General features: G+C 43.7%; 1 protein-coding gene and 3 non-coding genes across 6 annotated transcripts; 3 read left to right on the forward strand and 1 right to left on the reverse strand.

Annotated features, from left to right (window-relative positions):
• Positions 1 to 1,087: 1,087 nt before the first annotated feature.
• TTF2 (transcription termination factor 2) lies at positions 1,088 to 23,254 on the forward strand. 3 transcript variants are annotated; one of them, XM_053386160.1, is made up of 23 exons: positions 1,088 to 1,198; positions 2,964 to 3,075; positions 3,595 to 3,681; positions 3,782 to 3,848; positions 4,172 to 5,122; positions 6,516 to 6,642; positions 7,274 to 7,459; positions 8,274 to 8,431; positions 9,291 to 9,372; positions 10,013 to 10,129; positions 10,322 to 10,472; positions 11,858 to 11,963; positions 12,361 to 12,551; positions 12,889 to 13,042; positions 13,803 to 13,894; positions 14,749 to 14,828; positions 16,356 to 16,498; positions 16,764 to 16,931; positions 19,020 to 19,072; positions 20,442 to 20,595; positions 21,502 to 21,584; positions 22,253 to 22,327; positions 23,008 to 23,254. In XM_053386160.1, exons 1-23 carry the CDS (start codon positions 1,171 to 1,173, stop codon positions 23,150 to 23,152), a joined length of 3,510 nt encoding a protein of 1,169 aa, XP_053242135.1. In that variant the 5' UTR covers positions 1,088 to 1,170; the 3' UTR covers positions 23,153 to 23,254. The 3 variants fall into 3 exon arrangements, with proteins under 3 accessions (XP_053242135.1, XP_053242137.1, XP_053242138.1); XM_053386162.1 differs by having other exon boundaries at positions 7,277 to 7,459; XM_053386163.1 differs by lacking the exon at positions 10,013 to 10,129.
• A 1,612-nt stretch (positions 23,255 to 24,866) lies between these two features.
• On the forward strand, positions 24,867 to 24,949 carry TRNAL-CAG (transfer RNA leucine (anticodon CAG)). The gene has a single exon. It is a non-coding gene; the product is annotated as a tRNA-Leu (tRNA).
• A 1,409-nt stretch (positions 24,950 to 26,358) lies between these two features.
• Positions 26,359 to 26,432, reverse strand: TRNAT-AGU (transfer RNA threonine (anticodon AGU)). Its single transcript has one exon. It is a non-coding gene; the product is annotated as a tRNA-Thr (tRNA).
• A 977-nt stretch (positions 26,433 to 27,409) lies between these two features.
• TRNAI-AAU (transfer RNA isoleucine (anticodon AAU)) lies at positions 27,410 to 27,483 on the forward strand. Its single transcript has one exon. It is a non-coding gene; the product is annotated as a tRNA-Ile (tRNA).
• Positions 27,484 to 27,657: the final 174 nt, after the last annotated feature.

Raw genomic sequence — 27,657 nt, forward strand, 5'->3', positions numbered from 1 at the left:
AAAACAATTTCCAGAGAAGTAGGTGTATGCGAGTGTTAATCTCTTGCAGCAAAACTGTTAAGTTGTGGGTGAACATATCAGACGACACAGCAATTCTTCAAACAGCTCTTGTTTATTCACAGACCTGAACTGAAGGGTTCAGCCAGCCTGCTTATATAGAGCTCCACTACAACGCAACAGTAGCAACTTTCTCTAACTATCCAATCACTGAATGTCACTTTCAATCCCTTATTTGCATATGTGGACCTGAGTGAAAACTATCTACAGTATCCCCCTGCTGGCTCAGGATGAGAACTTCAGTACATAACAAAAACACCCTGTGGCACTTTAAAGATAAGAATATTGGTTGATTGAAGAAGCTGGGGTGGACTAGTGGCCATCAGATAGGTATTGTAATCTTCATTTGGCTCCTTTTTCTTTGTAGGTGTCCAGCTAGTGCTTATCATCAAGCCAAAGGCCACGGTCAAGCACCAATGGGCCTTTCCTTTCCCAAGTGATCACCTATTTACCTCTCTGTGTTTATTTCAAAGCATTTCCACACTGGTTAATATTTCAATAATATGTTGAGCGGTGTTGAAGTATGTATACTTGGCACACCTCTAGCTGGCCCCTTTAGTCGGGAAATTGCTCTCAAAGCGTCTTACAGAAGCCAGAATTTAGACCAGTGGTTCTCCAAAGGGACTGGGAGAGGGCGGGATCTCTGGGGGTGCAAATGACACTGGGGAAAGCGAGCGCGAGCTCGTCCAACTGCAGTTCATCACAGGGCGCTGTGTGTCTGCAAAGAGCATGAAACCAGTCGCCCAGCTGGCAACAACCCGGGGAATTCCGAAGTATGAATCCATTGGCTGCTTCCCCCACCAACCAGCGCCCCTTTCTTTCCCCTCCGCTTGCTGTGATTGGGCAGCCGTACGGGCAGAGGAAACGCCGTTCGCGCTCCGTCTGCGCTCTGTGGAGGCTCAACAGCCCGTCCGTATTTCCCTCAGGCCCGCCTACTTTTCGTCGTGATTGGCTCCGCAGGCGAAGGAGGACGACGCGATTGGCAGTTTGGGGGATTGACGGGGGCGGGAGGGCGTTACCTCAGGTCTTTTCTCTCCGCTCCCGCCCACCCTGTACAGAATTTTGCCGGGTTGAGGCGACAGGAAGGCGAGGCGTCTGCTTAGCGGCTCGGCTATGGAGATAGTGCTGTGCAGCGGGCACGGTGAGGAGCCGGGAGGCGCAGGCGGGGCGCTCGGATCCCTGCGTGTGGGGTGCAGATGCCTGGCTCTTTTTGAGATTTTGTGCAACTTTCAATACGAGCCGAGCTCGCTGCTCCAGCATGCTTTCACTTTTGCACCTCTCTTTGTTATTTGCAAATGGATTCCTTGTTACCGGTCGATGCTTTATTATTATTATTATTATTATTATTATCATCATCATCATCATCTTTGGCGTTTTCGTCTCCTTTTTTGTTTTGATTGTAATTTCACAACACTAAAAAGTAGTAAAAAATACTAAAAAAATGAAGTTTGCTGGGGCGATCGGGCATGTCTTTACTTGCTAGGCACCAGGCTGCCTCCTTTGCTTTCAGAGAGCTAAGGAAGGGGAAATAGCAACACCAGCAAAATAACCAGAGCTACTTTGGCAAAGTAGGGATGTGGATGGCACTGTGGGTTAAACCACAGAGCCTAGGGCTTGCCGATCAGAAGGTCGGCGGTTCAAATCCCCGTGACAGGGTGAGCTTCTGTTGCTTCGTCCCTGCTCCTGCCAACCTAGCAGTTTGAAAGCACGTCAAAGTGTAAGTAGATAAATAGGTACCGCTCTGGCGGGAAGGTAAACGGCGTTTCCGTGTGCTGCTCTGGTTCGCCAGAAGCAGCTTAGTCATGCTGGCCACATGACCAGGAAGCTGTACACCGGCTCCCTCAGCCAATAAAGCGAGATGAGCGCCGCAACTCCAGAGTCGGCCACGACTGGACCTAATGGTCAGGGGTACCTTTACCTTTACTTTGGCAAAGAGCCTGGCAGTGCTTTGCGCTCAGGTGCATGTCAGGTTTCTGTGCCTGGCTGCAAATCAGGGCCAGATCGACAGCTTCTGCCGCCTGAGGCTGAACAGCAGTCTCTGGCCCTTCAGCTGCTGCGAGACTACAGTTCCCATCTCTAACCATTAGCCATACTGGCTGGTGGGAGTTGGAATCCTGCAACTTCTGCAGGGTAGACTGTCGGCTGCTACTGCCGAGGTACATAGCCAGTTCAGTAGTTATGGCTTTAAGCAAAAAAAGTCCATAAGCTTCTCTCTCCCTCCGTGGCAGTAAAAATACAGCAGCAGCAATAATACATTAACAATTTGCTTCCTTTGCCTACCACCCAAAACGGGCAGTTGCTCTGACTGATGGGCCTATGCTAAAACGCAGGACCGGGGAAGAACTGGATTCATATAATAATGGCATGGTTTGACTATACACACTTGAGCTCAGTGGGTCATTTGAGTACACCTATATAGGCTAGAGTTGCACACTCTGTCCCTTTCCTCACAAGGCTGCAGACCTCTTGGAATGACTAGAGGCTCAGTAGCTAATCCTGATGAGATTGTTTGCAATACTGACAAAAGGAATTCTTACTGGTTGAAATATGGATTTTAACTTTTTCTTAAGCAGTAGAACCCAAATGCAGTGTGAGTGAGGGAATCACAGGTGTGAATGTCTGTACAGGGTACAGAAGTGGCTAACTACAGCACTAGGAAGGCTAGTCTTTAGCAAGTCAATATGTCTCAACCTAGCCTACCTCACAGGCCTGTTTTGAGGATAAAATATGGCTGAGAGAGATAAAGAACCTTGTAAGCTTCTTGGGGAGGGCAGGCAAAGAGTGAGATGAAAATGTAATAAAGACATACAGGTTCTTGAAGTGAGATGAAATTTTGACTGATGACACAGAGCCTCTGTCATGCTTCTATTTTCCTCATATTTATCTTTCACTTTGTTCCTGTCTAGGTCATCCCTGCCTTTTGAAGACTGGTATCCGGGATGGCCCAAACAAAGGCAGAAGCTTTTATGTGTGTGGTGTCCAAGGCCAGCAGCCATGTGAATTTGTGCTGCTCACAAAGTAGGTTAAATACCTTTCTGTTTCTGCCACTTTTAATTGCAAAGGAATTTTTTAAAAAACAAACACCACACCAGACAAACCATGGAAGATGGTTTACATTTAGTCCAGGTTACTCTTTAAAGGAGAGCTGTTTGGTGTCATTGGAAAATAGATTTGTTCTGTAGTAACATATTTGTGGGATTAGAATAGGTTTCAAATTTGGGATCAGGTGATAATGTTTCGATTGGCGAGTGAGTAGCCTTGGAAGGGATTGCTTGCCTTTGTAGTAGATGGCTCGGCTTATTTATTGCATTAATACTGAGTGTGGCCCCATTATGTGATGCAAATTTACCTGCTATGGTGCTAATTGTGTATATGCCTGTTGAGGTGGTGGGAATGTGGCCCTGGCATGTGGCTAGAGTGTTAGATTGGATGGTCATCTTGGGCAAAAATCTAACAGAAAATTCTCCTGTGCTGAAGCTGTTTTATGATTCCTTAAATTTTCCTGCTTATATGAATATCCCTTGTTCCTTTCTACAGGCTTTGCCCTTCTCACTGCTTGGTGCATGAGAAACATGTGGTGGACCTCCAGTTTTTGATGCAGCAACAGGAGACAGACACATACAAGTATATTTTCTGAAGAACCCTTGATATTTCTAATGGCAGGGATATGGGGCATTAGTATTGAAAACTAGCTTCATTCTCCATGTTTTGTTTCCTTTAACAGGCTGTTCTATCGCTGCAGTAAAGCTAAACTGGAAGGGAAGAGATGGTGTGGAAGTATCCCATGGCAGGTAGAAAGAACAGAGACTGGAGGAAGTGTATTGGGTTTGGATGTAATGAACATTAGCAGTCATACCATTTGTTATGAAGAATGGGGAACTGTACGGGACAGCCTTTTAAACTCAATACCTGTGTAGTTTCCAAATCTTCAAAAAAAATATTATTATAACTTTTAAAAAGACATGAAAATAAAGATCCCCTGAATGTCATTTTTTTATCCTATGTATGAGTTTCTGTGCAACTATTCTGCAGAAGCATAGAGAGCACTTAGCTCTAGCTTCCAAGATGTCTGATTTATATGGTAAACTTAACATTCCACCTGTGTGTCTTATAGGATTCTAAAGCCACCATATTTCCAAATAAGCCACAATCTCAGCAAGTCTCGGAAGCAAGTCTGCTCCATAATCATAGAGATCAAAGAAATCCATTCAAAGTACCAAGCAAGAATCATGAATCTTTCAAACAAACAAACTACAGTGAGGACAAAAACTTATCAAGAAATGAGGATAAAATACAGGTTCTGGATAACAAGGATCAGCTGAAGTTGCCATCTGAATCTGTTAAGAAAGAACATCCAGCACCAGAGGTGATCAAGAACAAAAAGTTGGGAGAAAAATGTGAAGGATCACCCAAGGAAGGAATAGAAACAGAAACAAAAGCAAGCGAGTCCACAACTGAAATTAAAAAGCCAGTATTTTTGGGTACACACAAATGTAGTTCAAGCAAAAAGTTTGAGACAACTTCTGGACACACAAGGCAGGATTCAGCTCTGAGAGCTGCTGAATATGGATTGCAAGAAGAGGAAGGTCCAAAGCAGTCATGGCCCAGGTTCAGTGGCCAAACATTAGATGTAAAGCCTATTAATGAGGCGCAACTTGGAAGGAGAGGATCAGAAACCTGCAGGGACAAAGCAGTAAAAATGAAGACAAGTAACAACTGGGGAACTGAAGAGACAACACTGATGCCCAGGCAAGTTGTGACTGTTCAGGAATTAACAGGCTTGCCAGCGGTGCACCCTAAAGAAAACCCAGAGAAACTATTACAATTGAAAACTGCTCCAGAAGATAAAAGCAGTTCTGGTAAAAATGCCAGCAGTGATGAACGTGACAGATTTGTATCTTCCAAATTGCCTGTTGGGCAGGAATTGGATTCCCAACAGCAGAAGGATCGCAGTCAAAAGAATTTGTCTTCCACATCACACAAAAAGGCCTCTTTGCAAATGGCAGAAAGTCTGGATTCCAAAGCTCTTCATAGCCAACTTTCAGCTCAGCTGAAGCAGAAAAAGGTCTCTCTTTTGATCATACACTTGCTTGCTTATTCTTTCTGTACCTGATCGCCAAAGGCTTCCCATATCAAAATAGCAACTCCTTGAGCCTTGGTAAAACTGGGCTAGTTCTATAAAAATTATAATGAAGGCAATCAGACTTTGCCTTAGGCCAGTGTCACACGAAGTGTATTGCATACATTTTGTCTGAAGCCCACAAGCTTGTAATGAATATGCAGTTTAGCCAACACATAGTCGTCATCCCTCCCCCCCAGGAAATATTTGAAAGAAGCAGTTAATAATAAAGCATTTAAATACATATATCCAAATCAGTGATGTGGGTGTTCTGGAAATTTTTGAATTGCTACTTAGGCTAATTTGCATCCAGAAATTGTCAGTTGCGTTGGAAAATTTTCTGATGCTACAGTGATTTATTTTAGTCATATTTATCAAAGATAAAAAATATTGCCTAATACTGTATCTGCAATTGGCATCCATTCATTGTTGCTAATGCACTTATTAAATGGAAAAGGGAAACCTAAAGCACTTGAAAATTTTCTACCCCACATCACAGATCCCTGTGTGAAAATGTTACTATAGTAAATTTACTTCTTGGGCAATTTTAACCATTTAAACTATTCTGAAGACTATAAAATAAAATGCCACCTGAAGCCAGCCCTCCCATTAGACACAGTGAAGCTTGAGTGATGTTAACGGGCAGCAAATTGTTAGCTATTTGATTTATCATGCTTTTACTGCCAGTGTGGGAGAGGAGCTTACGGGCTTCTCTGCCTGAGCTGCCACAATAACTTGGCCACCCTGTGTACTAAACACCTTGATTTAAGTGTATTTGGGGCATCATTTGCTCTTCTGCTTTAGGCAGCCAAATATCTGGGGCTGATTGATGGCAGCAATATTGCACAAGGTGGGTCAAAGAGAAAGGGAGGATGAATAGGGGCAGCAGCAAAGTGGAACAGAGCAGTAACTTCTCTTCAACTTCCCCAATACTCAGTTATTTGCTGGTTCCAGTTATGTGTGCTTCCTTCATTCTCGTTGACATGTGGCACTCTTCCTTCTTGGAAGTTCACAGGAAACAATTCCCTAATCCGGTGTTCCACTGATAAGAGCATAAGTAGTCTGCTTGGTTGGACCAAGCACTGTTCTCTCAGTGACTGACCTGTTCATAGCAAAGGGAAGTCAGTGGGGATATGTAGGCTTGTGCATGCAATGGAGTACATGCGGCATTTATTATATGAGAGTCATCCAAATTCCTGCTTGCTGGTTGATTTCTATGTAACTCTTAAATATTTCAAAGCTGTTGCGGAGAAAACGTAAGGTAAAGGTGGGGAAGTTGAGCATTCAGGTAGTCAATAACACATTTCTCTCCCTTGTTTCCCCCCCCTCTTCTCTCTAGAACACTTTGAAAATCGTGAATGTTCAGGCACTACCCGATAAAGGCGAGCGGTTACTAAAGCAGGTGCAGGACCTGGAAGCAGCACTGAGTTCTCTGAACTTGGAGGCAGAAGAAAGTGTAAAGGAAGGTAAGCTTATTCATTCAGAATTAGGAACATCACGTTTCATATGCCTAAGGAAGAAACCTTTTCCTTTATCATTGAGTACATAGTTGCATTCTTGATCTTCCAGAAGCAGCAGTACTGGTATCATCATGCCTCTGCCAAGAGCCCCAGCAAAGGGCTCACTGATAATAACCCCCCCATCCTGACTTGCTCCTCCTTTTCACCACTGCAACCTGCTCATTTCCCTCTCTTGTCTCTCTCTGGCCCAGACAGTGGTGGTGAGGAAGAGGAGGGGCAGTAGATGCCACTGCCTGCTTGCTCATTGGCTCTCTGCCTGGCAAGCAAGAAGTGGCAAGGACAAAGGAGCAGCTGATGATTAATGGTGGCAAGGAGATAGACTCACAGAGAAGGTCCGGAAGTGTCCTCCCAAACCTGGAGTCAGCCCTGACAGGCAGGGAAGTCAGATAAGCTGCCTGCGTCCCACAGCAGGTCAGCGCCAAGAGTTTACCTCTCCCGTCAGTGGAAGGCCGCAGGTTCTCCACCCCTGGTTTATCAAAACAAAATACGGAGGAGCGTTTGCAGCCTTAATTGGTACTGTCCAGGAAAGACTGTACCACTTACAATTTTCTGCATATTTCAATCGGTTTTTACACAGCAGTAGACGTGAACAGCAGTAAGCGTGAAGAGAAACTGCACAATCCGTTCTCCAAGACCACCATAGAACAGCCAAATACTGTTACAGGGCGAGGACCAAAGCCATTCTGGGAGCCCCATGTAGCCAGCTCCTTAGAGCTCCACCCTCCTTTGGGATCTAGTCAGTGTTCCAGTAGCACTTATAGAGGTAAGTGGGAGAGGGGGCAGCCATGATGAAATCCAGTATGGTTTTGTTACAAGTACAGTGGTACCTTGGATTACAGATGCTTCAGCTTACAGACTCTGCTAACCCAGAAATAGTATCTCGGGTTAAGAACTTTGCTTCAGGATGAGAACAGAAATCGTGCGGCGGCAGCGGGAGGCCCATTAGCTAAAGTGGTACCTCAGGTTAAGAACAGTTTCAGGTTAAGAACAGACCTTCAGAACGAATTAAGTTCTTAACCTGAGGTACCACTGTATCATATAAAGATTGGGCTCCCCCCGCCCCCAGCACATTCATTTACGAGTGGGAAGGATTCCATAAACGGGCCTTCTCAGCAGTGACTCCCCATCTGTGGAATGCTCTCTCCAGGGAAGTTCACCTGGCACCTTCATTATACACCTTTAGGTGCCAGGCAAAAACGTTTCTTTTTAACCAGGCCTTTGGTTGATCCAATTTACATCCTGTGCCCTTTTAAAATGTATTTTTATTTTGATTATGTATTTTGTGGTTTTATATCTTGATTTTATTCTGTGAACTGCTCTGAGACCCCTGGGTGTAGGGCGGTATATAAATTCAAATAATAATAATAATAGTAATAGTAATAATAATAAATAATAAATTAATGCATATTTAGCTGTGCTGTTAAGTGAAGACACTTCCCCATGCAAATGTTTAACCTATCTTGCTTGATGACACTTAACCGCTTAACTATGTTCTGCCTTAACTGCTACATCACACATCCTTCAGAATCAGCACTGTGATTTCTCATTGTTCTAATTTTCCTGCTACTGTATTTTAGAGGATTCCCGTATGCAGGCCCTTTATGGAGGCCGAATGACTGAAGACCGCCTCCGAGCCGTGTATGATGCCACCAGTGATGCAATCAACCAGCTTCACAGTTCCCTTAAGTCCTGCCCGAAGGAGGAGGCAGTGGCTGAAGATCCACCTGGGTTAAAGGTGAGCTGGGACAAATTAAAAGCATTGCGCAGCTTGCTTTCCCTATAATCTTTTCTCCCCAATATGTCGCCAAGTTAAAAAGTGTGTTAGCAGTGCGCCTACAAATGTTGAGCGATTTTTGTGCAGGCAAGAAAGAGATCATGGAAAGGGGTTGAAATAGTTTCATCTGTGATCTTCTGCTTTCAGTAAAACCCTTCGAGGCTCGTCTTCCATTTGAAACGAATAGCTACAAATGTTTGCTGCCGCCTAGCAATAGGGAGCAATGAATCTTACTAAATTGTACAGTTGCCGTGTTACTCATCTGCTTAAGAAAAATGTGATGAAGATTAATAAAGGGCAGATTAGTCCCACCCAACCATCTTAGTTTGTGGGATCATAGAGTTGTAGGCTGATTGCATAACCCCAGTTTTAATGGCCTGGGAGTGCCCAGTGCTGTATTATTGCTAAAACAAAGTGGTTGTGGATCTGGATGGTAGCTGGCTGACTATGAAGAATCCCACGTAAGCTGCTCAAGGAAGCATGGGATAAAATTATTTTTATAAATAAACAACGTGTCTTGTTTTAAGCTAAACTTTATACTTTATTGAGACAGAGGTCTGAGTGTACCTTTCTTCAAAAAGCAATTCATTACCTGACATGTATGCCATTCTGGTTACCTTGGAGTTCAGGGATAGGGAGTCTGTGGTACCTGTCGGTGCCAGCCAGCATGACCAGTGGTTCAGGATGATGGAAGTTCGAGTCTTGCAACATCTAGAAGGCTTCAGTTTCCCCATCCTAGCTGTAAACTCTGCGCAATTGATCTGTACCGTAAATACATGAAAAAGCCATTAATTCTGCACCTTATGGCTGGCTTTCTCAGGTCTCCTTGCTCCTGCATCAGAAGCAGGCGCTTGCTTGGCTTCTCTGGAGGGAGAGTCAGAAACCGTGTGGAGGAATTTTGGGTAAGGAACTATTAGACATTATGTGATTCTGGTGTTTGCTGTCAGATAGATTGTAATGAAAGTAGCTTTGCTTTTAGGTTTTGTGTTGAACAAGGGGGTGAATAGGAAGGTTGTGTGGCCCTTCCACCCTAAAATATTAATCTGAGCTCTGGGAAAGGGCCTTAGGCTTATCACAAATCTGTCCTATGGCCCTTGAAGGATTTACAAACATCCTGTCTTGGATGATGGAAGGCTGTTAGTGAGAATGGACAGGTCCTTACAATGCAATCCTTACTTCATCTTAATGTTCAACTAGAGCTTCTCTTGGATAAACCTGTTGACTAGCTTCTGAACCTCCAGGTATTGTTTGACTACAACTCCCATAATCCCTGGCAATTGGTCATGCTGCCTTAGACCTGATGGGAGGTGGTGTCCAACAACATTTGGATGACCACAAGTTGCCCATGCTTGGATGAAGGAACATTTTCTACATGTCAGATCCAATTCCTTCTGTTCCCTGAAGGATGGGGCACCACAGCGAGACACTTAGCAAATAGTTTTACCTGCCAGACAGTTGAGTCAGCAAGTTAAGATATCCAGCACCAAACATGCCTATCACTCCCTGATTTCTATTTTGTTCTATGCTGCTTTCTCTTCCCAGCGGATGATATGGGCTTAGGGAAGACTCTGACAATGATTGCTCTTGTTCTGGTTCAGAAGTGTTTACAGAAGGACAAAGGGAAAGAGAAGAAACTCGAGCTTTCAGTGTCAAGGCAAGGTACAGAAATAACAAGATACCGCCAATTTTAGCAGCACTGTCTGCACTTGTTTTTCACCATTTAATAAAATGAGATTCACTTACTGGTTGGAAAGCAAATGTGGCAAAGACTGCCTGCAGTATTATTATCTTTTCTGCATCACTGAGACATTACCATGAAACATCTTTACCTGTTAATGTTTGCATTTCAAGATACCTCTGTAATCAATTCCCACGGCACGCTGATTGTCTGCCCCGCATCTTTGATCCATCACTGGAAAAAAGAGGTAGAAAGACACGTCAGAAGCGGCAGGCTGAGAGTCTGCCTGTACCATGGATCCAGCCGGGTTAAGAACACGACTGTGTAAGTGCACAGCTTCCAGCTCATTGGAAGTTAAAGAGCCTTAGCCTGGTCCAATGCTTAGGTATCCTGAATTGCAGCAGCACAGGGATAGAGAGCTGATGCAACATAGTCACCTGAGTTAAGCTAAAGAACACCTTTTTTGTTGTTTGAGCCCAACTTGCTCCCAAAGTGCCTTAAGGACCATACGATTCCTTATGCTCCACCTCTGAGATCCTCTCTTGGGACACTTGATGGTTTCCCATGCTTCAGCTGGCCTTCAGTAGACACCGAGCCTTTAGTGCGGCAGGTACTGCCCTTTGGAACTCCCTACCAGTAGAGGTTCAGCAAGAACCACCCTCCCATCTTTCTGACACTTGTGGAAAAAGCAACCCTGGTGCAAAGACTGCTTTTAAGCTCTCAGCCTTGCTAGCACTGGAACTGGTAGGGATTCTCTCACGAGACCTCGCGGGACAATCTGACCTGTGAGATCTCGCAAGAGCACCCCCACCTTCCATGTGTATACTTGAAACTGCAAGCTAAATGCGCAAAAGATGTGGGCAATGGGCATACTGCAGCTGTGTCCTGCTTTGTGTATCTTGTTGCTGGAGGCCATTGCTGCACGTCCTTTCAAAGCAAATGAGAAGTACTTCCTCAGTTATTGGGCTGAGGTGATTCTACAGGGTGTGTTTTCTCTTCTGGTGTCGACATACAAGTTCTGTGGCACCACGTGTTCTACTTTGTCTCTTCCTTTCCCCATCTCTGCCAAGAAAATATACACACAATTGATAGAAGTCAAGTTTATTGTTACAATATTCAATTTATATACCTCCCTTTATCAAAAGATCCCTGGCCAGTGTACAACATTAAGAACACATTTCACAGAGCACTATAATAAAAGCATAATGAGAGACAGCAAATTAATAAACTAATACTAAGAGCCCGCCCCCCAGTATTAACAGGCCATAGAACACATAATGGCCAAAAGCCTGGGTAAAGAGGAATGTCTTGTAATAATGGTGCCAGGCAAGCCTCTCTGGGGAGAGCATTCCATAGACGGGGCCACCACAGAAAAGGCCCACTCTTGAGTTGCCACCCTCCAGACCTCCTGGGGAATGGGTGGGGACATGGAGAAGGACCTCAGGTGACAAGTTTGCCATTGGTTCCTTCTTTTCTGTTCCTAAGAAGACTCCGTGCTGAGTTATTCACAGGCTGTGGTTCCAAGCACTCTTATTGGAGAGTAAGCCCGTTGGTCACAATGGACTTTACTTCTGAACAAGCATACGTACGATTGGTGCTTGTGAGCTTGAGTGTGACCTTTTGGAAGCAGCCACACTGATTCTGCATCAAGATTAAAATCCTAAAGTGGTCATATTGCTTACCAGCTCTCCCTCTCCTCTTCTTCACAGGCTTTCTGAATACGACATTGTTGTCACTACTTACAGTATTCTTGCCAAGGAAATCCCTACACAGAAGGAAGAAGCAGAAGTTGCTGCTGACGACCACGTTGTGCAGGTGACTGAAAACATGCCAGACTTGCTTTTAGGAGATGCTGAGATAAAAGCTGCATTTTAGTCTTAAAATGCGTATGGTGGGTAGCCTTGCCATCAGATTGGTTTGTGCCAAGTTAGCAACAAGGATATCATGCATCACATCTGAGTTGTGTAATTGCAGAGAAGAGGAGAATTTAGCCAAAAATAAAAATAATTAAGTCTCAAGTTGAAATATGTTTTTTTTTCAAATTTAAGTGTTTTTATTTGTTTGAAATATTAAATCCTTATTACAGGAGTAGTAGTTGTAATCTAATGTCATAGACTCGGACCCTGACCAAATTAAACTATTTTTCAGCTAAACTCTGCCCCCTTTCCTTCCAAGTCTTGCATTTTAAAACCAGGTCTACTTTCTGCTCTAGGATAAGTCCGCTCCCTTCTCTCCCCTGCTCTGGATACACTGGGCTCGAATTGTACTGGATGAGGCCCATAACATCAAAAACCCCAAAGTCCAGGCCTCAATAGCAGCCTGTAAATTGCGAGCTACCGCCAGGTGGGCCGTCACTGGGACACCCATTCAGAACAACCTCTTGGATATGTACGCCCTGCTAAGGTGAGTTGAACACACCCATGATCATACCTTGTAGATTAACTCTGATTTGCAAGTCTCTTCTTTAATCGGCCTTCAGCTTACAAGTTTTTCTCTCACTGTCTGTCACACATGCTGCAAAGAAAGCAAATTCCTGTTTTCATAAGACGCACACCTTCAGAAAATACGTGCACATTTAAAAACACCTTAGGAAAAGTGCACACATTAAAAAGGGGGGTTAACTTTTGTCCCAACACCTTTAGATGGAAAATATTTCCTGGCCACCCCAATTCCATGGAGCCTAGTGGTTTTACTTCACCTGTCACTCCTGCCTTCCTCTTGCTGCCATTTGCCCTCCTAGATTCCTTCGCTGCTCTCCTTTCGATGAATTCAAGGTGTGGAAGAATCAGGTGGATAACAATACAAGAAAAGGAGGAGAGAGGTTGACGCTCTTAACCAGGAGCCTCTTATTGCGAAGGACTAAGGACCAGCTGGACTCATCTGGCAAGCCTTTGGTAATTGATGGCCCATCTCCTTTTGTCTGTCTCTGGGATTTATGTTCTCTTCACTGATGGCCAGTTAGGGCAGTTCTGCACATGCAGCCAAATGTGCCATTTTCCTTCCATCTGCAGGTTTCATTTACCAGCAAATGAAGTGTTCTGGCTCTTGATGCTGAAAAGAGATCAGAGCACTCCAGAAACAGGAAGGAGTGCCCTGATCTCCGTTGTTTCCAGAGCTCATCATCAGCACTCTGGAAACATTGGACTAGAGAGCTCCTTCCCCTTTCTGGCTCTTGATTTGCTCTCATTGGCAGCTGCTAGACGACAGGCACTTCATTCAGTCCTGATGCCATCAGTAAACTGGGTCAGGGGCTGGCAGGCCACTGAAAATGGCTTGGTGAGCTACTAGTTTTCCACCCACCCACCCCTGTTCTGTACATTGCTTATTTTTTTCTTAACAAAGGGACTCTAAACAGTGGGATTTTAAGCATCTGTCAAAATTTGCTTCTTTGGACTTACTGAGGCTGTGTTTTGGCTGCCTGAAAAGCTCATTTTATGATTAGTTTAGGTATTATCACAGAAGTTCATTTCATTAAAATACAGAAGTGTAAAAGGAGCCAGTGCTCAATCTGCATAGAATCCTTAGACCTGCTGGTGGCCAGAAAGCAAAATGTGCCACCTGGACCCTTCATAGGAGAAATGTCTCTTTGAAAAGCCATATTAGTGCAAATTATACTGACACACTTTTCTGTCTGTTTCTTTTCTCTCTCTCTAGGTATTGCTGCCTCAACGTTGCACTCGACTGCACAGACTAAAACTCTCTGAAGATGAGCAATCGGTGTATGATGTGCTTTTCAGAAGATCAAGGTATGATAGAGACCTGAGAAGGCATTAAGAATGAGTACATTTCAGCCTGTAAAGGACAGTGTACACAATGACCTCACTTTCTGAAGCCCTCCTGATGCAAACCTGCTCTGCTCACATCCCTTCCCTAGATGTCCTGATAATTCAGTGCTCTATGCAATAGGAATCACCATCTTGGTCACATACCACTTAGAAGCCAATTTGGACATGAAGTGGTACATTGATTAGTTCATTAGTGGTGGTAGTGCGGTGTATTAATTCATTTAGCAGTAGGGTGGCATACTAGTTATTCATTTTATATACCACTTTGATGTTAGAAGAAACTTCAAAGTGGTTTATAAAAAGGCAGAGCACAATAAATGAATTTATTAATGAAAGTAATATCACTAGTGTAGTATCTTAATTAATTTAGAAGCAGTTCTAGTAATAATAATATCTCTGCAAAGTATTTCAGTGTCCTCACCTCCTGCCAAATAAGGGAGAATAGTACTCTTTCACCCCCTTTAGTGCTTTCACATGCTAAGCATTTTGTTCCTCATTGACCTAGATTCTTGTTAGTCTCCTGATAGTTTAAATGAGGACTTTTATTTTCTGGCATGTTGATGCCGCTGCCATTTTCATGTTGTTAGCAAGATGATACTAGGAACAGAATGTGTTCTGTCTCAGCAGAGAGTCGTTTTTGAAAAGAGAACAGAACTGTTCTTTGGGGGGCAGGAGTCAATTATGCTGCCTCTTTTCCCCCAAGTTTTCTCTCCTTTTGTGTTCAACGTTGTCCCCATCCATCTACATTTATCGTGCTTATACCTTGGAAACGGGTTGCAAAACTGCCTAAATTTAACGGTGGTTTCTTCAACCAGGTCAACCCTGCAGTCCTACATCAAACGGCAGGAGATGCAGTCTACAGGACAGCAGCCTGGGGAGAACCCATTTGACAAAGGTTGGAATTTAATCTCTTTGCCCCTCCCCCTAGCAACTGCAGAAAAAGTGTTGAGAGGGATGTGATGAGGGTGGCCTCACCCCCGCAGCTCATTTTGCCCTGTTCTGTAGCTATTCTACAGTATATATTTCAGCAATCTCCAGAATACAGTGCAGGGGTGGGGAACTCCAGGGGCCGGGTGAGGCCCTCCAGCTCCCCCAATCTGGCCCTCAAGGCTTTTTCCAAGTTGCGCTCCCTCCACAGCTACAAATCCCCCTCTTCCAGCTGTGCCCCTCGCCAGCTCTTCTTTGCACCCTCCCCAAGTGTTTTTGTCTACTAAAAGGTATCCTTGAACTCTGAAAATGCCTCTTGTTTTCCTAGATGGAGGATTGAGAGTGGGGGGGGGTGTAAAAATCGAGCCCACTATGAGGAAAATTTTCATTTGTTGCCCCATCCACTACCAGCCTGTGGTCCCTGGAAGATTGCCCAGATTGGGGTGTGGCCCTCAGTCTAAAAACGGTTCCCCATCCCTGTTTTAGTGCCACCTGCTATACTTCGTCTTGAAAAATTTGCAAAAGATCTGCAGGCCTACATTTCCTGGTTGGTTTTCTGCCCCCCAAAAGAATAGTAATATTTAGGTTTTTTCATAATACAATACTATTGAAAACAAACCAATCTCAATAAAAACAGAAAAAGAAAAGAAAATGCAGAGTCCTGTCTCAAAGGTAGCTCTTAACCCTCGACTCGCACAAAGTGGGAGCTCTCACCTGGGAGATGTCCTTTCTGCTCCCATCCTTTCACCTTGAGAAACCTTCCCTTCCCTGCTTCTCAGTCAGGGTCCTTCCTGAACTTCTTATGTGAATAATCCCAGTAAAGACCCAAGAGCAGAGGACACCAAAGAAAACAAAAAAGGAAGGAAGGAAGGAAGGAAGGAGGGAGGGAGGGAGAGGAACAGAAGAGAAAAAAAGAAAGAAAACTAGATAAAAAGGACTTCCCATTTCTATCTGTCAGTTATTGTGATGGGATGGTGAGCTGCTTGTGCGTAAAATCCTAGTCCCTCAGAGTTTGGCTAAGTCCACAAACCTCTGTCTGTGACGGAGCTCCTTAAGCATGGCTCCATCAGTCGCTCGTAGAATCGGACAGTGGGCGTTTACGGAACTTCTTCCAGCATAAAAGCTCCTTAACGGAAACGCGTCTTCTGGACTCTCGGCGTGACAGTTTCCGGCGAGGAGTAGGTGTCCCTATGGGAGGTCCTGAAACCTCCCCACTGTTCTCGCTTGAAGTGTCTCTGAGCCCTCCCTCCGACTCACTTTCCCTTGGAACTCCACTTCTCCCCCTGCTGGTTCCCTCCTCAGCTGAATACTCTCTCTCAGCCTCTGTGAGCCCTTTCACCTCCTGCTCCTCCGATGGCAGTTCCCTGACAGTTATATACAAAAAAAAATTGTTCAAAATATTCACTGGTTGGTTTTCAGATTCTTCTTAAAGAAACTGAATGGTAGCTCCAGGAATCCGTTGCTCTGACACCTGTGCCATTTCATCTTCTGACAGGAGCACAGCAGTTTAGATGCCACCCACAAGGCACCCTGGAAAAGCATAGCCAGGATGCTCCTCCCGTCTCCACCACCATTCACATCTTGTCCCTTCTTCTGAGGCTCCGCCAGTGCTGCTGCCACCTGTCCTTGCTGAAAGTGGTAACTATGTGAACAGGCTTGGAGGCAGCCGATTCAGAACTGTGGTGTGCAGTGGTTAGAGAGTTGGGGGTTTGGGTCCTGAAGCTCCCTGGGTGGCCAGTCACAATCTCTCAGCCTAGCCTACCACACCTGGCTGTTGTGAGGATAAAATGGAGAGGGGGAGGAACCGTGTAGGCCACCTTGAGATCCTTGGAGGAAAGGTGGGATAAAAATGTAATTGCAGTAAGAAAGTTGCCATCCCCCATATGTATTCTTTACATTGAAGGCTCTGGACCCGACTAACCTGAATAGTGAAGGCATCTCCCTCTCCTTGGAGGAGCAGCTCAGTGCTTTGACCTTGTCTGAACCCAATGATACCAGTGACCCTATGGTGTACCTCTTTGGTACAGCTTTTAGCGTGGATCTCTTCGAAGCAACCAAACAGAGCACCAAGGTATCGTTGTTATTACTTATTTAGCATGCGTATGAATCACCTAGAATCCTAGATCTTGTGATGGATTTGCAGCAAAAAGAAATGCAGGAATCAAACATCTGTAGATAAAACAGAACACAAAGAACAACATTAGCATTCCTAAAATGCTTGCTGAAATAAATATGTCTTCACTGCATGTCCCAATTTGTACAGTGTTGACATCTGTGTCTCCCCTGGGAGGGTTTTCTGTAACACTGAGGCTACTGTGCTGAATTTTCTCTTCTGAGTATAGTGAGAACTAATTTCTAGGGCATGAAGCACCACCAAAAAGCTCAGCTCCTGACAATTTTGGTGGGCCCATCTATTATTTTATTATTATTTACTGAATTTGTACACTGCCCTATACCCGTAGATCTCAGGGTGGTACATAATACAAAAAACCCCACAAAATACGTAATAAAAACAGAAACAGAAGCAACCCAATAATCCCCCATTCCACAACACATTTAAAAGGGCACCTGATGTCTATTAGGTGTGGCGCTCTTTAAGGTAACAGAGCTATGACAATCTTTTCTAGTAAGCTCTAAGGATCAGGGTTTTCCTTCCCTCTACTTTTATTTTTTTTAAGAACCTCAATACAGTGGTGCCTCGCAAGACGAATGCCTCGCAAGACGAAAAACGCGCAAGACGAAAGGGTTTTTCGGTTTTTGCGTTGCTTCGCAAGACGATTTTCCCTATGGACTTGCTTCGCAAGACGAAAACGTCTTGCGAGTTTGTTCACTTTTTTCTTAAAGCCGCTTGAAGAGGCGCACTTGCGACAGACCGTGCTTCACAAGACGAAAAACATCGCAAGACGAAAAGACTCGTGGAACGAATTAATTTCGTCTTGCGAGGCACCACTGTACAGTTAATTTCTTTAGCTCAGGAATGGGAACCTTTGACCCTCTAGGACAATGACTCTCCCCAACCACCATGGTCAGTAGTCCGGCATGAACAACTTCTGGCAGGGCACACATTTCCCATCCCTGATTTAACAATGCAATCCTAACCATGTCTACTCAAAAGAAAGCCCTGTTGAATTCAGCGGAGCTTACTCCCAGGTAAGGGGCAGGATCGCAGCCTAAGTAACCATTTTAACAAACAAAAGCTATAACTCAGTACAAAATGTATTTCCTTTCTTAACAGTGTGCAGTCAAACACACAGTGACAAAGAACCAAGTCTTCTGTTGTGGGATTTATTTGTGTACCTACGCAATACAAAGTGGGCTAACCACCTGTTTCAACTTTGTAGTGATTTCATATAGCAAGATGGGAAATCCCATCTTAGATATGGGTTCCTAAAATTTGTACGGCTAACGTTAGCATTAGTACATCTGGAGTCAACCTATCGTGTTGTGTAGAGAGAAATGGGAATCATCTCCATTTGGCCCCTCCTCAACTGAGATCAGTTCAGTAGCTTTAAGAAGTGGTATCTGAGTTGGTTATTTTTTCCTCTTCCCTCCCCATCCACTTTTCCTTTTGTGTTGTGTCTTATCAGGGCTTACTAGTAGTTTGATCAGGATCCTTTGGCAGATCTCAGGATTATTTGCAGTAGATCAGCAAGGGTTTCTGACTCCCATTGTTGAACAATGATAACAACAAAATGTATTTTCCATCTAAATTAGACTGCTGGAATGAAGAAAGCTACCCAAGTGTGGACTTTCGTGTGAAAGGAACGTGGGCTTAGGTCATTTCTAGTACTGAAAACAAAATCCTAGGCTTAGAATGAGCTCACAGACTTCTAATTCTTTAAGTCTGGCTTTGTGCCCTTTGCACCTGGCTCTGGAGGGCAGCTCTTAGGGTTCTAGTGAAAAACAAAGTTCTGGCAACCCTTGTATTTGCCCACCACTATTTTAGATTGCAAGCCCAAAGGCATGACTCGCTTGTTATTGATCTCTTACACAAACAACTCTGAGAGCCTTTTCAGCTGGAGTGGAATAAAAATGATTTAAATAAATGAGGCTTCAATCTCAAGCAGAGTTACTTGAAAGTCAACCCCACTCAACTCAGTTGGACTTCTGAGTAAACCTGCTTAGAGCTATAAGTGCATTTTCCTCCCCCTCCTTCTAGCTGTCGCATCTCTTGGAAGAGCTGAAGGCCATCAAAGGGCGTTCCCAGAAAGCGTAAGTACGGGCATACCATATGACTTTCGAGGAACATCAAAGGGTGGGTTTGGATGCTACTTAATGTTGGTGTGTAGGTAATGGTGAGAAGGACCTGCAGTTGCCTCTCCAGAAGCAAAGGCAGGTAGAGTTGTCTATCTAGATAGGTGATCACTCAGAAACACAGGGTTTTATTCAGCTGAGTTTTACTCAGAGTAAACCAACTGGAACTAAAGAACATGGTGAAGATACGCCTGCTGGTTTCAATAGGTTTATTCCATAAATCTTAGTTCATACAATGTATAACGATGTATACGATGTATACCTTAGAGGAAGAACAATACAGTCGTACCTCTACTTACGTATCCCTCTGGATATTGAATCTTTGGGTTACAGCCATGGCAAACCTGGAAGTGTATATTTCCGGGTTTCACCACATGCACAGAAGCGCACCTCTATTTACGTAATTTTTGGTGTGCGAACGGACCCCTGGAATGAATTAAGTTCGTATCCAGAGGGTCTACTGCACGCAAATAGAAAAATTAAGAAGGGGCTTCCATTTCCCGGTGCAGTTTCTGAACACTCTTGCAGTGCCAACCTCAGGATTCCAAATACATTGAAATCTGGGAGTATTCAAAGAGGGCGAAAGAGAAATGTAGATCCCCAAGTAAACTGGTAAAGCAGGTATGGGGAGGACTCTGCTGTTGACACGTCGTGGGGCTCCAATTCACACCAGCCTCAACCAGCCCAGTTAATAGTCAGGGGTAATGGGAGTTGTCGTCCAACAACATCTGGAGGGCTGCAGGTCTTCATTCCTGGAATAAAGCTTGTAGCTTGTCTTTATGTTTTCAATACTTAACCACAGAGAGAAAGCCATCGCTAATGACTTGGTAGATTTATTAAATGAATGGTGGAAAGAGATTAAAATGTACGAGATCCAATTCAAGAAGAATAGTTTCCAGTAATTTTAACATTCACAATGATACTTGCTTGGCGTTTGTATGCTTATGTATCGCATTCCAGCCATTTTAGAATATTAATACTTATCACTTTATATAGTACCACCTCAAATGTTTTTAAGTACTTCATATACACATATCTCAGTACACTTTACACCAACCAGAAAAGATGGGCTGTTGTTTAATTTTATTTTTACAGTTTCAAGGCCTCCTTTTCAAAACATAAAGCTTTCCCAACATGGCATAAGATCATAACAAAATGTTTAACATTTCTCCATAAACCTGCATATAACAGAAAGTAGGGGTGAGGTGAAGGCTGAGAAGCTATAACTTGTCTAAAGCCACTTCTAGTGGGTTTGTAGTTAATGTGAGTTTTGCACCAGGGACTTGATTGATTGATTGATTGATTGGTTTCTCTCCCCCCCTCCTAGTGTCATTGTTTCTCAGTGGACTAGTATGCTGAAGATTGTGGCAGTACACCTTGAGAAGCTGAGCATGAAATATGCCACAGTGGATGGCTCTGTGAATCCTAAGCAGAGGATGGATGTGGTTGAGGAATTCAACAATAATCCTGAAGGACCTGAGGTATGGGAAAAGATCAGAGAAGCTGCTGAGTTTTGTAGCTTGTTGTCAGATCGGTGCAAGATCTGATCCTTAATTGCTAGGCAGGGTTAACCAGTAGCCATTTTAGCCAAAAATCTGTGACAGTCCTATACCCATTTGCCTAGGAGTAAGCCCTATTGCACTCAATGGGATTTACTTCTGAGTAAACATTCTAGGTTTAACATACCATATACTGTAAAAACAAGCATTGCAGGGCACACAATTCTGCATTTAAGAATTTCTGCTTTATAGAACACCAGTCTAGGTTTCTAGCTCATGATGTTGATAGTTATATAGTCACTGGCCCATAACATTTTCTAGGTAGCTTACAAATTTTATATATAAAAGATATATAGATAGATATGATATATATATAGATAGATATAGTAGATAGATGAGATTATATATATATATATATATATATATATATATATATATATATATATATATAAAATACAATTAAAACAAAAAGTCAGCAAAAACAACAACATAAACCTTTCCCTAGTAGAGACAAAATAAAACTTGTAAAACCACACTCTTGACTAAAACCCTAGCCTCACTTACCTGGGAACAAGCCCCAGTGAATTCAGTAGGACTTACTTATAAGTAGGCATGGTTAGGATTGCGCTGCAAGAGAAGGAGCGTAAGGTTTATTTTGAAACTATACCAAAACAGCAAAGGTCTAGGTAGGGGTCTGTGGGAGGAGGTGATACTTCAGATAACCTGGGTCCAAGCTGTCTAGGGTTTTATAGGCTAAATCCAGCACTCTAACTGATTCTGGAAACAAACCAAGAAGCAGTGTAACTGGCAAAATGTATGCAGGTTGTGCCGAGGAGAAACGGTGTATAAATGTATTGTGCAACACCTCACAGCTTTCTCTTGTTACAGGTGATGATGATCTCTCTCCTGGCTGGAGGTGTTGGCCTCAATCTAGTTGGAGGAAACCATCTCTTTCTCCTTGACATGCATTGGTAAAGATGCGGCAGCTTTTGCCACTTAACAGAAACCTTCTTGTGGTGTTTCTTCTGTGTGTGTGTGTGTGTGTGTTTGCAGCTGCAAGAATCAGATCTGAGTTGACCAGAAGGATAGGATCATTCGGGAAGACTCCAAATTATATATTTGGTTCCTACAGATCGTTGCAACTGGAAAATATAGTGCACATTTCTGTAAACCGCATAAGAGGGTTTTGTTTTCTTGTGAACTACTAAGAGGTTTTGCTAAAATGAAGTGGCATATAAATTTTGTTAAATAAATAAAAAATATTCACTGTTAAATCTGTTGTCAGTAAATCACCTTGCATTAGCAAATCGCCTTCCAGATTAGTTCTTAGTTGGTCTTTGAGAAGATGAAGAAGCAGGGACTCATTTTACCCACAAGCACCTTCAGTTCAAGGAACAGGATTCCAGGTGTGCCACAGAACAGGGGGAGGAGGATGACAAGAAGCTGGGAGGAAATTGAGGGAGATGTTGTCACTACTTCTTCCAAGGCTGAGATAGATTTAAAGTGTTAGGGGATAGCTCTGACTTGGTTTTTGGCAATCCTGTGTACTAGATGTAATTGTCTGAGCTAAAATATCTTTCAGCTAGATTAACCTATAGTTATAAAGAGGGAAATGACTGAACAGTTTTTTAAATTTCAGGAATCCAGCACTGGAGGACCAAGCCTGTGACCGCATTTACCGCGTGGGACAGCAAAACGATGTCACGATCCACAGGTCCTGCTTTGCTTTTTGCACCATCTCTGTTTGCATAATTTCTAGAGGTCGTGAGATTTCTTCAGGTGCTATATGGAAGGGGCTGAAGTTTGGGGGGGGGATATTCTGATCTGCTCTCCTGATCTCTTTTCATGAGCTTTGTAAGTGATCACAGCTCAGTTCTTCTAAAGCAGCAGTGGGGAGCCTCTAGCATGCAAGCTTGATTAGGGCCTTGAAGCCCATTTCCCCAAACTACACCCACTTGGCCAACACCTGACGTTCCTTGTTGAAGCTTCACTGTCATCAAAGGAGCTCCTCTCAGTGCCAATCGGTTGGTGGTGCTTCTTCAAAGGGGCTCACATTCAGTGCTCCACAGATTATTGGTGCTGAGAAAATCTGCTCAGAAAGTAATTTGTCAGCTGATTGGCACCAACAGCCTTCTCCTTTGAAGAGTCTGCTTTCAGCACTGATCAGCTGATGAGTGCTGCAGGGAGTCCCTTTGAAATCATCGCCTTACATCATATTGACACACAGTGATTGTTAGGTGAACTGTCTCATCGCCCTGTCAAAGTTGGCCAACAAGGTGGAGGATGTAAGGATCCAACCCTCTGGCCTGATTCAGTTCTTTTGCACTGTGCTTTATTTATTTTGAAAGCTTGACCAATGAGGATGTACTCATAATGCTGTGTGCTTAATTTTAGGTTTGTCTGTGAAGGGACAGTAGAAGAAAAGATCTCGGAGCTACAAAGCAAGAAAAAAGAGCTGGCCCAGAAAGTGTTGTCAGGAAGAGTAGATTCTTCGACAAAGCTCACCCTGGCAGATCTCAAGCTCCTTTTTGGCATTTAAACACAGTTTCTGTTTCTGTTTTAAATATGTGGTTGCCACGTGTGTGCGCACCTTTTGAAAATTCACTATATTAATGAATAAAAGTGGTTAAGTGTTGCCTTACCCCATTCTTCATAATTAAACCTTTATATAGGAGGACATACCCTACTTGTGATCCTTTGAAATTTGGGAAGAATGATCCGCCTATGTCTGATATTGAATCATTGCTAGCTAGCCAGACTATTGTCTTGTGTTTTTCCACCCACCTAGTATGCTCTATTGCAAGATAAATACTTCTCTCCATATCACATGGCCAGAAATGTCCAGGATCCTTTCCTTTGAACTGCTGTCCCAATGAACACCAACTGAGGCCACTTAGAAACCTGGTATGCAAAGCCATCCCTGCTCATCTGCAAGAACTTTAGAGACAAAGTGGTTCAAACAGCAGTTGAAATATTGAAGGTCACAACTTGCCAACAAGATCTAAAACAACAAGCAAATACTGCAGTTTGGATTGGTTCAGATCATGCCATATACTGCAGAAGGATGGGCAAGCATGTTAGGAGTTAGATGGTACAACTGGGAGCACTAACAGGAAATCCCCAAAGAGAGCCAGATCCTTCTAGTGGTTAGCCAGATCTCTGGGGGAAAGCAGTGAGCAGGATTCAAGCACAAAAGCACTCTTATACCACCCCACTCCTGTGGTTTCTGCCAACTGGTATTCAGGAGGACACTGCCTCTGACTGGAGGCAGAGCTTTTTTCTTTGGCGATCACTCGTAGCTGAATAAGATTGTCTTCTATAAACACGGTTTTAACAATGAGTCCGTAAGTGACGAAGGCCAATTCTGGATCCACATGTCCTTCCACAGTGGGGACATTGGTTTCCGGGCAGGAGTTGATCATGGTGTGGATTTGCCAAGCGTGCCTTCCTCCTAGCACGTTTCTCCCTTGCGTCCTGAGTTCAAGTGTCTTCAAAGCCCATGACACCTTTGGTAAAGGCTGTTCTCCGACTGGAGCGCTCGCAGGACAGTGTTTCCCAGTTGTCAGTGTTTATACTACATTTTTTAAGATTTGCCTTGAGACAGTCTTTAAACCTCTGGCCAGCAGCCTTCATGTTAAATGGTTCCAAAAGGGATACTGGAGCCTCAGATCAGAATGAATTCCTAAATTTGCTGCTGCATTTTGTTATCTCAATCTGTTTCCTAATAATTTACACACCAAAGCTTCCTTCAGGTTGTGTGTCTGTAAATGTATTTCACTAAATCATGCTTCCTCTGGAAAAGGAAGTATATTAGCTGTGAGAGAATTATTAATCTGATTCTCAAAAGAGTGCTGTCTTGTAATTTTTGTTTCATATGGTGATCAGACCTTTAAGCTTGCACTGCATAAATTGCAAGCTTGCAATAATTGAAAATAGGACTTGCTATATACTGCAAAAAGACTATTCAGTAACCTTGTGTATATAGAGCAAGTTTTGTAGCCCGCAATGGTCTTGGAACCTCTGCATAGAGATTCTCTACCTGGTTCAACAAAAATACTAGACTGATGGGTGTATTCTAAGGAGATGTGTAAGAAGAAAGCCCAGGACACGTGAATAGCTTGTCAAAGAGTAAACTGAGTGTTAGCAAATCCTTTGTTTTATATGCCATACATGTTTAAAATTTATGGATAGAAAAATAGTCTCACCATAATATTGGATTACTAGGACGTGTTTGAGAGGCTGATCTTGTAGGTGTCAGGATGGCCGAGCGGTCTAAGGCGCTGCGTTCAGGTCGCAGTCTCCCCTGGAGGCGTGGGTTCGAATCCCACTTCTGACAAACACATTTTCTTTGTTTCAGTGCTAATAACAGCCAGCACTGTAGTTCCCCGCGTAGTTTCTTTTTAAATCTGCGATGTGTTTTGCGACTAAAGAAATATTACATATTCGAAACAATGTTGCCCTCCTGTATCATTATTCCTGTATTGCCATTCTTTAATGTAGCGTTCAGAGGTTGGAGGAAATAAATATTTCTATTAAACTTTTCTGAACGATATATTGCCAAGGCGGCGGGCAGAGGGTCAGAAGCACAGAGCGGGGACTAAAGAGGTGCCCCCACCCCATTTCAGTAAGAGATTGCGGGAGCAATGCCTAGTTGCTGCAGAAGCTGCTAGCAGAGGTGAGAAGCAAAGCGATCTGGAGAGACGGTCTGCAGCCGAAACGAGCCTGGGATTCTTCTTAAAGGAACACGAGCCCTTTCAGATCATCCCCCATTGCATGGAAACCAAGGCTTCCATGCCCCCTCATGTTTGATATGAGGACGAGGTGGAGGCATGTTTGATGGCCCCGGTGAAATGCAGGCACTTTGCACATGCTCAGATGCACAAGCTTTGCAGCGCCCCCTTGGTGTTGAGCCCTGCCACTTAGGTGTGAGTAAGCGAGCTTTGAGTGAGGCAGTTGAGAGGAGTAGCTTGTTTGTTTGTTTGTTTACTAATAAAAGTTTTATTTATGAAGAACTACCATTCAACACCAATTTTAGAAAAGTTATTGAAAATTATTCAAGCACAAATTAAGTAACTGGCTTCATTCTTCACTCTTCAGACACCAACGGTAGAATTGGGAGTGGTACCATTAAACCACCGCATGTTTTCTTCTATAGGTTTAAAAATTAAAATAATAAGCAAAACAGACTCAATAGCTATTTCTAGTTAGAAATACTGTAGAAGAGTAATATTGTCTCCTTTTAACATGATTCGACCCAGCTGTGTCCTTGATTTTGTCTTGGAGTGAATCTCCTCAGCATCATCCAAAACCAAGTTCATATATTCATCAAATCCAATAATACAGCCTTCTATCCTCATGCTCACCTGTTCATACAGCCACACCTGAATTCTGGACCTATTCTGTAGGTATCTGAAGATGAGGTTGATGGGCTGTACCATCACTTTCTGCACGTTCTGGCCTTGGGCTGGGAACGACCCCTGACAGGACGAGCTGACTTAGGCTGGACGGGGCAGCCCGCTTGTTTGATTGATTGATTGATTGATTGACAGCGTGCTGCTTTCTTTGTTGCACATCAACGGCCGGCTTGAGCTTTGTGCTTTCCCTTTCCTCGGGACAGGAACGCTTTGCTCAAGCTGAGATGCCACAGAGCAAAAACCATAGATAGAATAATCATAAGATGATGCAGCCCCTATAGCTCTTTAGGTGGGGGAAAAGCTTAAACTAGAAGAATGAAAGGAACTCTCAAGGCACCGCTGGGATTCGAACCCAGGATCTCCTGTTTACTAGACAGGCGCTTTAACCAGCTAAGCCACGGCGCCTATTGTTACATCATACCTTTATTGAGGTCTCCCCTAAAGAATAATTCAACTACTGCATTTCACAATGCAGGAATGTCTAAATGCTAGGATGACTATTAGATTCTGAGTGTGTGGGCAGAGACTGCCTTATCTGTCACTTAGCAGACGTTAGTAAAAAAAACACATGTGCTTAATAAATGTGGTTTTTTGTTTTATTTTTATTTTACAAATACCCCACAACGAGCCAAATCAATAACAACAACATCTTGCTTTATTTAGCATGAATTCACAGCTGTCAACTTTTTCCTTTTTTTAAGGGAAATTCCCTTATTCCGAATAGGATTCCTCGCAAGAAAAGGGGAAAGTTGACAGCTATGAGCATGATATATGCTAGACCCTCCCTCCCCTTTGTGGGGAACATATATAGGAGTCGATCCAGGTAAGGCTCGATGAATTGCAACCCAATTTTCCTCTTCCACAATATGAGATTTAGGAGATTTCAAGGAAAATACACCCCAGAACCCAATCCGGGATCCTTCCGAATAAGCGGGTGGCTCCTAATTTTGCTTCAGGTCTTGCAGAAGGAATAATATAGCTAAGAGGAGAGGATAAAATTGTAAAACTCGCTTCCCTCTTCGTGTGCATTCCACTTGTCACCTCTGATCCTTCCAGCTGAAGGTCCCCTCGCTTGCAGAAGCGGCAGTGAGCTGCCGAGAGGCGGAGGGAGCTCGCCATTCATTCTTTGCAGAAAAACAAGCAGCGATCATTCCCCTGGGTTTCTGCTTTTCTCCGCCGCTCCCTGTGCATGAGATCGGGCAGGCGACCGCCCCAATTTCCCTTGGCAATGAGAAAAATATGCGTGTTTTCAGAGTGCGGGCATCAGGGGAAATTCAAAGTGCTGCATATACAGTAAAGTAGTCTGATCTTGAAAAAAACGAAACTTCACACTAGCATTGAATTTATGCAAGGGGCAAAATCTAAGCGGCTCTTTCAGCTGCGGCCGGTTAGCTCAGTTGGTTAGAGCGTGGTGCTAATAACGCCAAGGTCGCGGGTTCGATCCCCGTACGGGCCAGCTAACTTTTCTTGCTACTTTTCTCCTCTTGGGGCAAACGTTAGTTTTACAGATACAGTTGCTTTATTTTTATATTTATTCATGGAAATTTCCCCATAGGCTTTACTTTGTTCTCCAGGACGGTCTCTGCCCTGCAGTTGGCTTCTACACAGTATGTATAAATAACATCTCTTT

The sequence above is a fragment of the Podarcis raffonei genome, chromosome 4 (genome assembly GCF_027172205.1).
Source record: "Podarcis raffonei isolate rPodRaf1 chromosome 4, rPodRaf1.pri, whole genome shotgun sequence".
NCBI classification, from domain to species: domain Eukaryota; kingdom Metazoa; phylum Chordata; class Lepidosauria; order Squamata; family Lacertidae; genus Podarcis; species Podarcis raffonei.

What these genes read in the sequence shown, in the direction of transcription:
- TTF2 (XM_053386160.1), top strand. Translation starts at nt 1,171, where the DNA reads ATGGAGATAGTGCTGTGCAGCGGGCACG. An exon ending in GTGGAAGTATCCCATGGCAG is followed by an intron (nt 3,849 to 4,171) that starts GTAGAAAGAACA and finishes TGTGTCTTATAG; the next exon opens with GATTCTAAAGCCACCATATT. An exon ending in AAAGGGCGTTCCCAGAAAGC is followed by an intron (nt 19,073 to 20,441) that starts GTAAGTACGGGC and finishes CCCCCCTCCTAG; the next exon opens with TGTCATTGTTTCTCAGTGGA.